General features: G+C 31.7%; 2 protein-coding genes across 3 annotated transcripts; one reads left to right on the top strand and one right to left on the bottom strand.

The window, feature by feature from the left end:
* Positions 1-2,165: 2,165 nt before the first annotated feature.
* Positions 2,166-6,545, bottom strand: LOC149476627 (uncharacterized). Of its 2 annotated transcripts, none has more exons than XM_089711906.1 (8): positions 6,468-6,545; positions 6,190-6,374; positions 5,504-6,076; positions 4,765-5,105; positions 4,493-4,628; positions 3,479-3,616; positions 2,533-2,691; positions 2,166-2,334 (listed from the first exon to the last, which is right to left on the bottom strand). In XM_089711906.1, the coding sequence occupies exons 2-8, from the start codon at positions 6,367-6,369 to the stop codon at positions 2,332-2,334; spliced, it is 1,530 nt and encodes a 509-aa protein (XP_089568032.1). In that variant the 5' UTR covers positions 6,370-6,374; positions 6,468-6,545; the 3' UTR covers positions 2,166-2,331. The 2 variants fall into 2 exon arrangements, with proteins under 2 accessions (XP_089568032.1, XP_089568033.1); XM_089711907.1 differs by having other exon boundaries at positions 6,471-6,536.
* A 300-nt stretch (positions 6,546-6,845) lies between these two features.
* On the top strand, positions 6,846-12,633 carry LOC149476626 (uncharacterized). The gene is made up of 3 exons (XM_089711896.1): positions 6,846-7,202; positions 8,647-9,065; positions 9,173-12,633. The coding sequence occupies exons 2-3, from the start codon at positions 8,649-8,651 to the stop codon at positions 11,066-11,068; spliced, it is 2,313 nt and encodes a 770-aa protein (XP_089568022.1). The 5' UTR covers positions 6,846-7,202; positions 8,647-8,648; the 3' UTR covers positions 11,069-12,633.
* The last annotated feature ends 3,741 nt before the right edge of the window (positions 12,634-16,374 follow it).

Here is a 16,374-nt window from a genome sequence, read left to right as displayed (position 1 = left end):
TCTCTTGTTTGTAAAATTTTAGGGTTTGATAAACAGTAAAAAGTAATTAAATTAGTTCATTGATGTCAATTGGCACATAGCACAATTTGATGTAAAAGAATGTTAATTAGACAAATAACGAGTAAACTTAATAAGCAATAATTAATTGATTAGTATCTCAAGATCATGTAACAATTAACCATATTGTCTTGGTGGTTATCTAACAACAAAAATTTTTGTGTGATTTAAATTTAAATGAGCAGGAATGTATTCAGAAAGGAATAATTTTTGCGGTATATGAATTACCTGGGCTGTAAGCTCACAATAGCACTGCACTTAGTTTGAACATGACAAGAGATTGACGATGTTTTTGTCTTGTCACACTAATCAAAATATTGTCATATTGACCGATGTCGAGGCGTTTGGGAGGAAACTATTTTTATAACCGCAAAATGTTTACGTCAAGGCGACACGTTTTTATGTCTGTACGACACTTTATTAGACACCGAGATTTTCGATTTATAGATAACGAATTTATTTCAAATTTAATGTACATATGTTACGGAAAGTATATAATTAGTTTGTTTTGTCATTTCTTACAAACGCCAATAGTACAAAGTAGGAGAAATTTTTTGTTCCGAATAATAATAATTGATTGTTGGACTCATTGTCTATTTGATGTACGATTCAATGAAAATTTCACTTGTATATACTCATATTTTCATTATATATTTTCTTCTACTTGTGTCATTTTTTTGCAATATTCCAATAATATACCTATCATTCATATTACTGTATTTGCATCATTTATGTTACAATTTCGATCAATTGGAATGGAAAGGTAATTTTTAATTTAAAATGACCTCCATATTATATAGATAGGAAATTAAATAAAACTCATGCAGTTTACAGGGAATATTGATTAATTTAATTTTACAGATTTTAGTGTGAAGTGGGCGTGGCCTTATATTCAAGTTGGTAGAATTTTTGAACATTACTAGAATGATAGATAATTTTAAGAAGACATTAATAGAAGTATATCATCTAAGAAGAATACACATACATACTTTGTAATTCTGGTCTAACATATTTTAATTATTAAATTTTCTTGGCAAGATACTTAATAAATAGTCTAATGGGGTGTTTGAACGAATTGTAATGTAATTTGATGCAAATCCATTCTCATTTCACCCTTATTCATTATATTGTAGAACAAATATGTATTTTGTGTGGAATAATGCAAATAAAATATATTATACGCATGGACGTATAAAAAAAGACGGACGGTATATCGCCTAAAAATTGAGTGAAGCCTAGTAATGGCGGCGAAACATCCATGTGTGTGTGCCATGTTGCCATGGCAACAGCTGTCCTGTTGACAATGGCGGATGTATTTTTTTCTATAAATCTTGCCGTAATAATTTTGTCATTAAAACATAAAAGAAATAACTTGCTTCCCTGTGGAATGTAATCCCTCGTGTTTTGTTATTTAAAATTGTACTGTTGCGACACCATTTAACCACGCAAGACAGCATTTTAAATATTTTTTGTGAAATAGTGACGCAGTTAATCAGTCGGTAGTTCACGACGTAATGGCGGCCGACTAGCTTACTATGGTGAGAGTGTGTGCGTGTTTATTGTCTTTACACGATCGCTAGCTTACTATGGTGGCTTCACGTTGTTTGTTCGTAATACGGCGTCCGTCTTTTTTTATACGTCCATGATTATACGTATCTAACGTGTTTTAATTCATCACAACCCTTTTGACGCCTACAAAATATTATTATATGTACATGTACCTACAATATTTATATCAATTAATTTTTATATGATTTTTTAGACTTAAATTATAAATTAAGACTTCATTTATTTTTGTTTGTTTCAAACGATTTACCTATATGTGTGAAAATTTTCGTATTTATGTTTAATATTTTAATTGTATACTTTTTTCTGCATTGACCTCACAAGAAAAAACAACTTGATATTATATTGTGTATTTGAAATGAAAACACGTTATTTACGTAAGAAACTATCAAAGAATAATTCCATTTAGGACATAAGACTTCAATGTAGTATGTTATAAGGAATTCATAATTATAAGTTGTATATATACGATAGCTAATTCGTTATTATATATGAAAATATATATGGAAAAAATAAAATTGAAAAAAAAAAAACAATAAATGTATATACAAAAGGGATCATGTTGTTTTATTTCACACATCTATTTTATTTAAGTAATTACATCTTAAATGTACAAGTATTTACATAGATAATTTATTTTCATAATTTTAAAGTACATATGTTCCATTTCATTCTTCAGTATGATTTTCATTTGCAAAACTCTTCATGTCACTGAAAAAAAAATAACAGTTTTAGTATAAAATACTAGATTTTTTTTAAAAGATACAGTTTTTCTTGTCTATTTGGATTTTTTCAATGTCTATGATCGGCCGTCATAATGTTTTTTCATAATCGCCGTAATGGCGGCAAACATCGACGATCATTTGTTGGGCCAACACTCTCGATTGTGTAGAGGGCCCATTATCTTACCAAATCAAAACCAGATTTACTCCGCTTCTTAGCCTGCAGTTCCAATATTTCGTCCTGTATAGCCACACTCAACTCTTGAATGGGCACTGTTTCAGTTTTCCAATACACATTTTGGTGTTTACTCGTTCGATTCCTACGCTTGTGAGCGTTTAGGTGCACCTGGAATTTTATAAATAAGTTAATTTTCTTGCATAAGGGTTTTCCACCTATAATGACCAATTACCTCGCACATTATTGGTGGAAAAGCACTGTAATAAGGTTGTACCATATTAATCTTCTATATTTTTAGTTAAAGCTATTTCAATTTTTATTTTACTACTACTTCGCAATACCATCACGTCATAGTGTAAGGCGATGATTTTGATACTTTTGAATCTTGCCTAAGAAGTTTCACTTCTGACACGTGTGCTCGGCACACACACTCTATTTTATAGCTAGTAAAATAATCAAATACATATACATAGAATACATGTGTTTTTTGGCAATAAATTTATTTTCTTTTCTTTCTTTCATATCTCCTTCAAGAACAATCCTATTTCTTTCTCACAGCATCCCTAATCCTAGCTACAGTGGTGATCCTCTTTGTTTCTATATGCTAGGTTTTACTATGTTCTTTATTATAAATTTATAAATAGAAAAATTCGATCACGAGGCGGGACTCGAACCCGCATCCTTTCGCGCCATTCCGGGGCGGATGCCTGACCAATTCAGCCACTCGTGACCCGCCAGAGCAATCGAATTTATTATATTTTTTCAGTTTTATGTGTCTAAGGGACACACCGCGCGCCATCTATTGAGATGATTAACAACCATCTCAACCCGTCACGAGTCCCGACTCCCGCCTCGTGATCGATTTTTTTCTATTCTTTATAAATTTATATTTATAAAGCATTTAAATGCCACAAAACAAAAAATATCAATTTCAATGTTCTTTATTATCGGTCACCTTCTTGATGTGCGTGTTGACCATAGAGCGCAGATGGAAGAGCGCGGGACAGAGCGGGCAGCGGCGCGCGGGCGCGGAGTGCGCGCACACCGCGTGCTGGTTGCGGCGGTTCAGCGACACGAACGCGCGACCGCACACCTACGCGATACAAAAAAAATGTGTGCGTGTACTAGTGTACACACGTAAGAAGTGAAACTTCTTTATGACCTTATTTTTCAAAAATTAATTTACTATATGCAACTTTACAGAAATTCGTCAAATCACGCGTGGTAGGGATAAGAAAAAGTTGGCGCGTAACGGAAAAATGTCACGCGTAACGAAAAAATGTTACACTAAATTTTTTTCCAACCCTGATAAAGAAGTTTCACTTCAAAAAAAATAACCGGGAAATAAATCAAAGTAACATCATCATCATCATCATTCCACCCTTTCAAGACGTCCACTGCAGGACATATGCCTCCCCCAAAGATTTCCATAACGACAGATCACTAGCGGTCTGACTCCAACGGCTCTCTGCCACTTTGATCAGGTCGTCTGTCTGTCAAAGTAACTTGCTAGATTTCAATTAAGTCATCGAGTTCAGACAAAAATGCTGGGCCTATCCGAATCAATTTTATGGGACCAATTCAAAACTCCTCCTTTTTTCTGAAGTCACAATGATATTATTATGCCGTCTATGTATTTTTATATGAACTTGAAAATAAATCACTACTTAGCATTTGAAAATAGATGTGCCGATTATCAACAACAAACAATCTTTTGCAAATTACATCTTATAAGTCTTAAATAATTGTTTAATTTACATTCAATTATTATTTTTAGTTTTTATGGGTATATTCTATGTAACATATATGTTACATATGTAACAGGAAAACACGCCTGCATTCAAACTTTAACATAACCCGTTATGTAATCTGTATCTATGTGTGAGTTAGGTTAACTATGTATGAAATACATAGGCAATATATACCTAAGAATAAAATACCAATATATATACCTGATAAAATGTCTTACCTTACAGGGATATGGTCGTTCGTTAGTATGTAGTCTGTTGTGCCACAACAAAGATCTTTCATCTACAAAATCTTTATTACATTGAGTACAAGTATGTTTTCGCTTTGTTGCTTTCTTTGGCTTTTCTTGGATTTCACTGAAATAATAAATTGAGGAAAACTTAATTCAATTAATTTACACTGAATATATATTAAAAGTATCAATTATCACATAAAAAAGTATAGAATATTAATATAGCTTAGAATTTAAGTTACAGACAACCTACTACTAACTTTTTATTCATATGCATTTCATGTTTCTTTATATGCATTTCAAAACTAATCTCTCCCTTGTACATTCGACCACAATAATAACAAGTATACTTCTTAACATGTTTCTGATCATAATGTTCCTGTAAATGCTCACTGTCTTCAAGCACTAAGCCGCAGATTTCACAAATATGCGCTTTATCCGACTTCGTTAGATTATTAACATCGTCATGCCATTTCAAATGATTTATTATGGCTTTTCGTTTTTTGAAAACCATATTGCATTTGGCACATACGTGAATATCGCCGTGGGTTCGTAAATGCTTCCTGTATTCTTGTTCGTCTTCTATGAATGCTTTGCAGATCTGTAAAATAGTGTTTGAATTTTCATATATTATATTGTACTAGCTGTGCCCCGCGATTATACCCAGTGCTCTACTTCTGTTGGTCTTAGAGTGATGATATATAGCCTTCCTTGGTAAATGGGCTATCTAACACTGAAATAAAATTTTCATATCGGACCAGTAGTTCCTGAGATTAGCACTTTCAAACAAACAAATTCTTCAGCTTTATAATTTTAGTTTTGTATAAAATAGCTATTAAAAGTAAAAGAAAGAGCAACAAATGAATAGATCTATCCATTCTCGCAAACTTTCATTCATAATATTAGTAAAGTAAGATGGAAAATTTTTTCTTGTTAGTTTTTAAGGTCTGACTTATTAACGTCTATCTAACAACTAGGTATTAGAGGAGAAATAATGACCTTACAAATATGAAGATCAATATTATGCTGCATCTTCATATGTTCTTTCAATTTGCCCAGTAATCTATATTTAACTGGACACTGACTGCAAGATTTATACGACATCGGTTTTCTTTTCTTGCGTATTTTAATTTTGCTCTTATCATCTACTACACCATTCTGTCCACAAAAATTAACGTCTAAGAGTTTCAATTTCCCGTTTTGTGCTTTAAAAAAATCTGATTTGCCGTTATCGTGTGAAATGATTACAATATTTTCAGGATCATCATCAAATGGTTCAAATTTAACATCATTTGAAGCTTCAGTATATTCCTCTTTTTTTATAGATTGTTCTAAAATACTGTCTAAATGTAAATCTTCACTATAAGTATGAGTGAATGGTGTATACTGTGGTAGAGCTATACAAAATGATTGCATCTCATCTGAAATATCTGGAGTTATTTGTTTGTCCAATTCATTAAGATAGAATCTAAGCAAGCCTTCACTTTGCTGTGCGATCTTGTGAAATAAGTATGTTGCTGATGCCAACTTGAAGCATTTGGAACAGACTTTATTGTAAACTGATAGTGGAAGCTGGAAATTGAACACAAATGTATTATTTTACTAAAAGGTACATAATATTTAAGAAAAAAAATGAAGATACTTCATGTTCCAGGTTTTATACTAAATAATAATCGCTTATTTACCTTAATACCGCACAGCTCTAGCATATCAGCCACCGACGAGTATTTATCGTCACTTATTTTAGTGAATATATCGCCACAAGGCTCTCGCAACTGTGCCAAACAAACTAAACAATTATGTTTAGCAAATGTCCCATTTACTATGTTCCTGACGATTTCTCTCACGTTTATGTTTGTCGTCATGTTGCCTGTAAGTATTAAATACATTGTTAAAGTAATACAAGTCAAACATTTTTTACAAAAAAATATCTCAAATTTGTAAAATGCAATTTATAATTTACCACCAATTTCTATAAGATGCGTTCTTAAAATTTCCAATTTGTTAGCGTTTCGGATTCATTCATGAAATGGCATTTCTATCTTTCTGTCACGACGTGTCAGTCAACGATGTCAACGCCATATTTAATCTAAAGGTATTTTTTCACTAATGGCTATTTATTATTTATTCCACAATTTATTACATGCGATCGCTATTTTTTATTAATTTCTGTCTCAATTCAATGGATAAAAATGATAGTCTATCTACAGCATGTTCCTTTTTAGTTTTTACACAACCATTTGTTTACTTCGTTTGATTATAATTGTCAGCTTAATCTGTTCAATCTTCGTTTATCTGTGCTTAATAATTTAAAATAAAAATATATTATGTCAATTCAATTGTCAATTTTATTTTTTGTGTTGTGATAAATATTTTGTCGTAGGTGATTACAAGTATCGCAATAATTCCTATGAGTTCTAATCTTTTGCGTCTTCAATAACTTTCTTTGCAAAATTCACAGTTTACTTGCAAAGTGAGAACGCCGATAGAAGTTATGTCACTTGGAAATTATCATAATTCATAGTGATTAATGTGTAGTGGTTATCAATATAAAATAATTGGTAGATAAAAAGGTAGATTTTCTGTAATATATATGCGATATCGGTTCTATTCATAATGTAATTTGTGTAACACATATGGATTGGCAAAGATCGGCGCCTTTCTTACAATCTATATTAAACTGAGGAACTAAAACTAAGTAAGTTAAAATTTCATCAATACTCAAAACTTTTTAACAAGTGATATTAAATCTAAATGAAACTCAGGCTTTTTGTTTTGACACATTTGTTGTTCCAATAAGTATTAGCCAAAGGTGCTGCAATTTTGTTGTTGATTAGTATATTCTATAAACAGAATTTTCCTCTCTCTTTATTGAGTAAAATTTATTTTATTTTATATATTAAATAATAGTAAGGTACTTTTGCTGAAAATGGTAAAAAAATGTATAGAGCGATTTCGTTTTTAATACACCTTATACCTCCTAGTATCTTTTCAACAGTTAATTGTAAATAATTGTAGACCTTGACCTATAAACTTATACAGCCGTACAAATAAAAACTTGCTTATTCAAACCTTATGCAATGCATAGATATGATAAGAATAAATAAAGAATAAGGATGTCATAATTTCTTACAAATAAATTTGGAATAACGTCGATGTAACTATGTTCACGCTATGCAATAGGCGCGAAGTGGCAACGTCGCAATTCATTCACAAAATTATGAAAAACATTGAAATTGTCTACGGTTAAGCCTTGGTGCTGTCATTTTGCTGACGCTCGTTTGACTTCGTCGAATTTGTTGTGAAGTTTCATCAAACGATGTTCTGTATATTTATTTTTTAAATATTTATTGGAAATAAGTTAAATATATCATTAAATATGCAAGCAAATGATAGATAACGCTATCCAATATCTGGAGAACAGAAGATAAACCCACCTTGAGATTTGTTGACCCACAGAGAGAGTTGCCAAATAACTGGTACTCAAAACATACAACTCCAGCTTAGAAGATTTATATTTTCAACGAAAGTGTATATTATTGTGATAAGTTTAGAAATAAGTTTTATGTATGTATGGTTTGGCGCATGTTGTAAATAAATAAATCATTTAAATATCAAAAGGGTTTTTCATAATTTCGTATATTTTGACATTTCATACAAAATTTTCCATTTCAATAGGTACGTAATGAAATTATTAATTTGCTCAACTTTTTCTACTTCTCGTATTACTCTCATTGCTATTATCTCAAATTTAGATTGAAAATTGCTTCTAAAACTTGTAAAACACAGCACAATGTACTAAAAGATATGTTATAACTCGGTTATGTCAGACTTATACTAGTATAAGTCTGACATAACCACCAGTCACCCTAGGGTGGTAGCCGTAATAAGGACGGAATAGCATTAGTATGAATACTTATTACGAAGTTATACTAGGTTACATTTATTTCGTGTTTATTTGTATGATTTTTCCGTATTCTTTTCTTAGTTTATTCTTTGCATAAAATGTTATAACTCGTTTATTTGTACGGCTGTTAGAATATAGTATGTTTGTACGGTATGCAAATTGAATTTTTTTATTAGAGAATAATTTTTAATTAATTTTATACTTGTTTGTAAAATGGTTTTTTCCTTTTTTACAGATATGTCACAATTATCAGAATTACAAAATAATACCACCATAGAGGAACATAGTCTACAAGCTGAACCTTTGGAAATAAAAGAAGAGAGTGATGTACAAATTAAATTAGAGCTTGAAAACACAATAGAAACAATTCAAGATGAAAATCCGTTTAAAAATATACAGCTTCATGTCAAAGAAGAATTATGTGATGATCAGAAGGAAATCGCAGAAGACGAAAAACTCATTGATGCACCGTTTTGTGAAAAAGAAGATAGTCAAGAAGAAATCAAAGAAGAATGTTCCCTTGAAGATGAATCCCTTATCACATATGATTATCCTAATTTCGAAGACAGTATGGACAGCTCAGATGCCACGGCACTCGGTAATGTCGAGGCTTGTTTGCAGGAAGATATTAAAGAGGAAAATGATTTATTTGAGGTAATTTGTTTTTTGACCATAAAATATAGTACAAAAATTTGAAATGAAAATAAAGATACATATAATATAAATATTTCTGTAAGTAAACAATAATATTTTTTTTCCAGCAAGGTGATAAAGAAGAAATAACTGATAAAATCAAAGAAGAATCAGATGTAACTGTCACAGAAACAAATCTCATATCCAATAAAGTTATGAACACAACGTCAACAATATCCAATCCTGACATAGGTGTGATTGAATCACAGACAACTAAACAATTAGTAATGGAAATTCACCCAATGATACACTCGGGCAGTGTAGCGTTGGACAAAATGGGTAATCCCGAAGAAATCTTATCCACCTCATATGAAGAAGATCAAGATATGGATTACAGTGAGACATTTCAGTTGAATTCGATCACTGGAAATGTTCTGTCGCTCGAACAAGAAGCGTACGGCTTATTGAAAGCAAAGACACAAAAAATCTTAACAAACGATCGACCGCACGCGTGTCCGAAGTGTTCGAAAACGTATAAAACTCAATATATCCTGAAAACTCATATGAAAGTCCACACCACAATAGAGAACTATCAGAATGGAATTATTAAAAGACTGAAGACATGGGAGAAGAACAAATTGAAGAGAAACAATGAGGATTATGACAACGACGAGATTTATAAGAAAACGATACGGCTCACTGACATCCAAAGCATAAAGGCGAGGCAAGAACGATTCAATAAACGGAATAACGTCTGTCAAGAGGAAAGCAATGTTGTCATTGAAACGAAAAAGGAAACTAAAAAGGAAGGATATGAATGTACCTGTGGACAAGTATTCCAACGGAGAAGCAGGATGGAGACATGCTTTCGGTCACACGACTTGGACAATAATTCCTCATCGTGTTACTCTTGTATGTCGTGTTCGAAACAGTTCAAGAATAAAGACGAACTCACATCGCACAGAAAAAGGATGCACCGAAAGCGATTCCCCTGTAAATTCTGCCCAACAGACTATCACACCAGAAAGGAACTATTCAAACATCTACGAATACATCAGAAAGTGCAATTAATGGAGTACAAAGTTATAGCGGAAGTTATGGAGGGCAAGCAGAAGTTGCGATGTTTCATGTGTGACAAATCGTACACGGAATTGTCGGAATTAAAGAGTCACGTAATGGACGATCACAAGGAACCTTACGTGTGTCCTCGGTGCAATGAAACATTCTCTAAAATTATCGATTTCGGGCATCACACAAAAACAGATCACCCAGAAGTGGAAGGGCAGTCTGTTCTGGATGTGTTAGAAGCGTTCTCGAAATTAGTTAAAGCTTGGAAATGCGAGGAGTGTGAGCTGCAGTTCCACGAAGCTGATAAACTAGCAAAGCACCAAGTAGAGAGCCATAGCCCAGATTTAAGAACCGAAACACAATACCAGTGTGACGATTGTCGACGCGTTTTCGTCAGTCAGAAAGGCTTAACGTCCCATAGAAGGATACATCACAGTACGGGCAGTACTGAAGAAGCAGAAACCGTTGAAGGCGTTATGTGCATCGAATGTAGGAAAATATGCAAAGACGAAGCAGCTTTAACGTCACACATGCGGTTACATTCTCTGGATAGGAAGTATCCCTGCAAATTCTGCGATTTTCGCTTCGCAACCCCTGAAAAGAGAAAAGCGCATACAGAGTTACATACGGGAGATATGAAGTATGTGTGCTTTATATGCGAGTATCAGTGCACTTCAGAAAATAGGCTCAAACAGCATAAAATGTCTGAAAAACATTTAAACATGAAGCAATATCTTCTATTAGGTCAAACCCAAGAAAAATCTGTGAAAACCACGGATGATTTAGCTAAAGTGGAGAGTCAAACATCATCGTCCACAACAGAGGATGATGCAATTATTTGTGATATATGCGGTGAAAAGTTTTCGAATTCAAAGAAAATGTTGAAACACAAAGAAACGCACCCGTTTATAGTTTTTCCCAATGAAGATACACCAACTAGAATATTCTTTAAGTAGCAATCCTTGCCTTTAAATGTGTAGCTTTAAGAAAAAGTAATTTATACAAATTATAAAAACTGCGTTGATCCCGCCTTTGCAGATGCAATAGAATAAAGTTGTAAAGAAATATTAATTGTAAGTCGTAATTTATTGGTAACAAAAATTCTAAATTAAAACTTTCTAGATGTAAAGTTGTCACAAAACGATATTTTGGTACACTTCTCGTATAGTTTTAATTTTTCACTGATTAGAATTTTCTCTTTTATATTTTTTCTAATGCTAAAAAATAAGGTAAAATTAAAATGACCTTAAAGTTGGCCAATTTGTCATAAAACATTTATTTTTGCTCTACTTATAGAATTAGTTTTTATATTTTTTTGTGCTTATGTTGAATCTAGTTTGATTCACTCAAAAATTTGAGTCCTTTTTTGTTTTCGTTGGTCTTTTTGTTAATGTGTAATGTTTGATTTTTACTTTCTGAATGTAATTTATCTTGTCAAAACGACGTTCTAGTTAAAATTATTTAAAAAATAATAAATATTTGTGCCTTGACAATATTACAAAAAAATGGTAGTAATTTTGGTGTGCGTTACCCAGGCAAAATGTTTTGCTTTAGAGAGATGAGACTTAAACAAATAATTAGTGTATCATGAGGAGCAATTTGTTTACTAATAGCAAAATTTGTTTGAATTGTAGTTTTTAAGTTATTTAAGAAAAACAAATTTTGCTGGAGTAACGTTTGAAACGTTACCCAGGCAAAATCGTCTTTCAAAAATTAGTTTCAGCACGGAACCAAATACATGAATAGATAGCTTTTGTTGAGTAGTAAATGTTTATAAATAGCAAAATTTGTGTGTGGTATAGTTCTTTAGTTATTTAAGATTTTGCTGCGGTAACGTTTTGGGATTTCCCAGATCTCGAAAACGGCTCAACGCAGAAGTTTGAAAAAAATACCAATAAAAGACCTTAATTTGTTTAAATTTGTTTAATCATTAGTTTTTGATTTGGTTGACGTAAACCAATGTAATTAAATGGTTTCAAAAATCAGAAGAAGCGGGTTTACATGTAAACCAATACACTTATAACCAAATAAACAGCTGTAAAAAATACCCGTGGTTCGACGCTTGTTTACAGCAGACATTTTAGATTTCATACTTTACACGTTAAGAAGATAAAAACAAATTTGATTTATTTTAGACTGGTCGTACTTTAGCGATCGAATACGCAGTTCCCATAACATTAAGAAACATGGCATACTTTAAACAAATTAAAATGATTCATGAAAATTCTTTCCTGTTAATTTCAGCCTTGAATTACGGCTCTAATGAAAGTTATCTCAAAAACAAGAATATGTCAGCAATTCTCTAATAAGCCGACCAAATTGAAAAGGTCACGTAAAAGCGACTGCACCGTACGTACGGGTAATCTTCGCAAATTAGCAGCTTGGTAACCGATGTTTTGTACAGTTAAGCAGAAAAACGTTATTCGTGAAGCCGATTTTTTAATATTTTTTAAGTGCAGTACCATATTACACAATTTTTACTAGTTAATAAAAGTGTAATATCATAGTGTATAATTTATAGTGTGATACATGTAGCTATATTTTTAGTACTTAATTTGTTGTTTCTGTTAAACCAAATGTTTTATTTTGATAGACTCAATTCCAACTCAAGTCACACTGTGGTATTGAAATATGAGCTTTATGTCGTGTTACTTAGAGTGGATATTTCAACATTAAGTTAAAAGAAGGTTACGACGCTTTGACAATGATTGGTTCACGGGTTATCCACTTGTGGCAGTCACATGTAATGTTAAAATATTCACTCTAAGTAACACGTAACAAAACTCAAAAATGTTGATGCTAAGGCAAAGCAAAACATATAATTTGTATGAGACTGATTTTTTAAATAAAAATAATGAATCTTAACCATTTTATTATTTTAACTAACCTGACCAGAAAACTTTTGTATTCAACTGTACTAACAAAACATCTATATTATCCTGTTCATTTCAGATGGTTGCGCTTATGTATGGTGCGGTCGCTTTTATGTGACCTTTTCATTTTGGTCGGCTCATTAGAGAATTGCTGACATAATCTTGTTTTTGAGATAACTTTCATTAGAGCCGTAATTCAAAGCTGCAATTAACAGGAAGGAATTTTCAGGAATCATTTTAATTTGTTTAAAGTATGCCATGTTTCTTAATGTTATGGGAACTGCGTATTTGATCGCTAAAGTACGACCAGTCTAAAATAAATCAAATTTGTTTTTATCTTCTTAATGTGTAAAGTATGAAATCTAATATTTCTGATGTAAACAAGCGTCGAACCACGGGTATTTTTTACAGCTGTTTATTTGGTTATAAGTGTATTGGTTTACTTGCAAACCCGTTTCTTCTGATTTTTGAAACCATTTAATTACATTGGTTTACGTCAACCAAATCAAAAACTAATGATTAAACAAATTTAAACAAATTGAGGTCTTTTATTGGTATTTTTTTCAAACTTCTGCGTTGAGCCGTTTTCGAGATCTGGGAAATCCCAAAACGTTACCGCAGCAAAATCTTAAATAACTAAAGAACTATACCACACACAAATTTTGCTATTTATAAACATTTACTACGCAACAAAAGCTATCTATTCATGTATTTGGTTCCGTGCTGAAACTAATTTTTGAAAGACGATTTTGCCTGGGTAACGTTTCAAACGTTACTCCAGCAAAATTTGTTTTTCTTAAATAACTTAAAAACTACAATTCAAACAAATTTTGCTATTAGTAAACAAATTGCTCCTCATGATACACTAATTATTTGTTTAAGTCTCATCTCTCTAAAGCAAAACATTTTGCCTGGGTAACGCACACGTAATTTTGTTGCCAGTTGCAAGTGTTGTAAAATTGAAAATACGATGTGAATTGTATTTTCTAACGTCTTAGTCTGAGATAAAGGTGCATAAGTCTTTAATTTCATCATATTTATTTGTATATCATTCTATTTTCATTTCTCTCACTTTGATTTATTTGAATAAGTATATTTTTAAGTTTTTTTAATAGTCCAGGATCCTTCGCCCATTTTTTAAATAAATATTTGAGAACCATAATTGCGTAATAAATATTTGAGAACCATCAAATCAAAACATTTTATCCTTAGCTACCACAATCGAGAGTTTCGTACAGGAAATTATTGGGCATCTCATCAAAATAAAGCTACTCACGGAAAATTAGCTTGATAGTAATCAAGTTCAAAAATGAGCGATGGATCCTGAACTATAACATTTGAGTGCTAGATATTTTACGGTAATTTTTTTAACGAAACATTACTGCCTGGAATATCAATAACTATATTTTTACAGTGTAGTATATTTGTATTATTGCCTGTGTTAGAAGCTAGTCTGTGGTTTTGTTAAAACTTAGTTGTATGTTTTAAAGTTAATTTATTTACTACGCAATGTTTTGCACTAGAAAAAATATCGATATTATTTCTATTAAAGCACTTTTCTTATTTCTTTATTATTTGATTTGAAGGCCCTATTTATCTCGACCTTATCTCGACATGTTTTCGTACATTTTTCCACATACGACACAAAAATAAAATACCTTTATTTAAATTAAAAAGATACTTTCTATTCATATCTTAATCAGAATGTCTTTCTTTTTTGCATCTTTATCGAAGTCTTTTCGTATTTATATTGGTTGCATCTACTACTTTTATTCAGCTACTGGTGCCTGATAATTGTATTTAAGGGCAATATATTGTAAGATCTATACGCTAAGTTAGTTGACACAAAAGACACCATTATATATATTGTTGAATTGTTTCATGTGTTGGTTTGATTTAAATAAAAGAAGATAAATATTTAAAAATTGTTTTATTATCACAAGATACATCTACTGTTTGAATTTAGTGTAGAATTCGTTTAGAAATTTGAAGTTTTTAAACAGAACGTCATTTAATAAAAATAATTTCTATATTTGGTACAAATATTTATTAATCACTGATTAACTTACAAACATAAATGCAATTTTGAGTTCGTTAAGAATAATACTAAAAATTACTCATAATATTTAATGTCAGTAACACCAAATTTCTAAACGAAAACTACACCTAAATACTTTTTATAATAAAAATTCTTAGATTATGGATTGGTCTCCGCGCGCGCGCTACGACTAGATACCGCCGGCGTACTTGAAAAATGCGGCAACTTATAGTACGCCGAATTCGGCGTACCCAAGCCAGTCGTGTCACAAGCATTGTGTGGAGAGGGTGAACCGATAATTTAAGTATAAAGATTTTGAACAAAATCTGAAGTAAAATGCCTATTTGTGTCATAAAACTATTTAAAAATAATACAACAAAAAATAAGAAAGACACTGGGATCACGTACCATCACTAAGTATCGTATTATTCGAAATTTCTCCTTTACTTCGAAAAATTTTTCTACGAAAATACGACGCCATTCAGTGTTGCCGTATTGCATATCCAAAAAAATACACGTGGTTGAGGAAATATTTTAGCAATAATTTGAACTTTTTTTTTTCAATACTATTACTAACACATGTATAAAAAGTATAATACAATAATTTTTTCTGTTTAACCATGTTTAACTGATTCATATAATATGTTTTTTTTTATTTCCGCTTGTTTACTTTTAAACAACCTTTGTGACTATAGTATAGTAGCGTCGCAAGTGGATTTGAGTCACATGTTCATGGATTCGATTCCCGGCCAGGTCAGGATGAAAAAAATATTTTTCAAACTTCTTTCCAAGATGCCAGATTTCCCATTTATAAGGTAAAATTTATGTAGCTGGCAGCCCAATTCTTCACACACACTAGCGTCTTTACAAATTGCCTAACACACACTACAGAAATGAGTTGCCGCACTCACAGAGCTATTGTTTTTAGGTGGGGCGGTATCTAGTCGTAGCGCGCGCGCGGAGACCAATCCTTAATCTAAGTAAAAATTCATATAATATGAATAAAATGTAAACAGTGTTGAGTATTAAACACTGGATTTGCAATTTTATCAAGTATCATAGATACAGAAAGGTTTGGGGGCATTGCTACGAACGAAATAGTTTTTATTATTTTAGTACAAGAGTTGGTGACATTTTTATATTGTAAACTTAAAAAAATGACTTCTTAAACCCGGAAAAACACTCGATGTTTATTTAAAATTATTTTATTGTGATGTTATAAAAACATTATTCGCTCGTAGAAATGAGAAATTATTTCGTATTTAGACTACAATAATTAATGCTATTACGTCCTATAAAGAGAGCATGTGAACTCAATGTACTTTTGACAACACCGCATATCCATACATTT

Source organism: Colias philodice, chromosome 27 (genome assembly GCF_061535455.1).
Source record: "Colias philodice isolate Cphi_HAF_F1 chromosome 27, ilColPhil1 Martin Lab GWU primary, whole genome shotgun sequence".
Classification (NCBI taxonomy): Eukaryota; Metazoa; Arthropoda; class Insecta; order Lepidoptera; family Pieridae; genus Colias; species Colias philodice.
The sequence above is the reverse complement of the archived record's forward strand: the minus strand, read 5'-3'. Positions and strand labels throughout refer to the sequence as shown.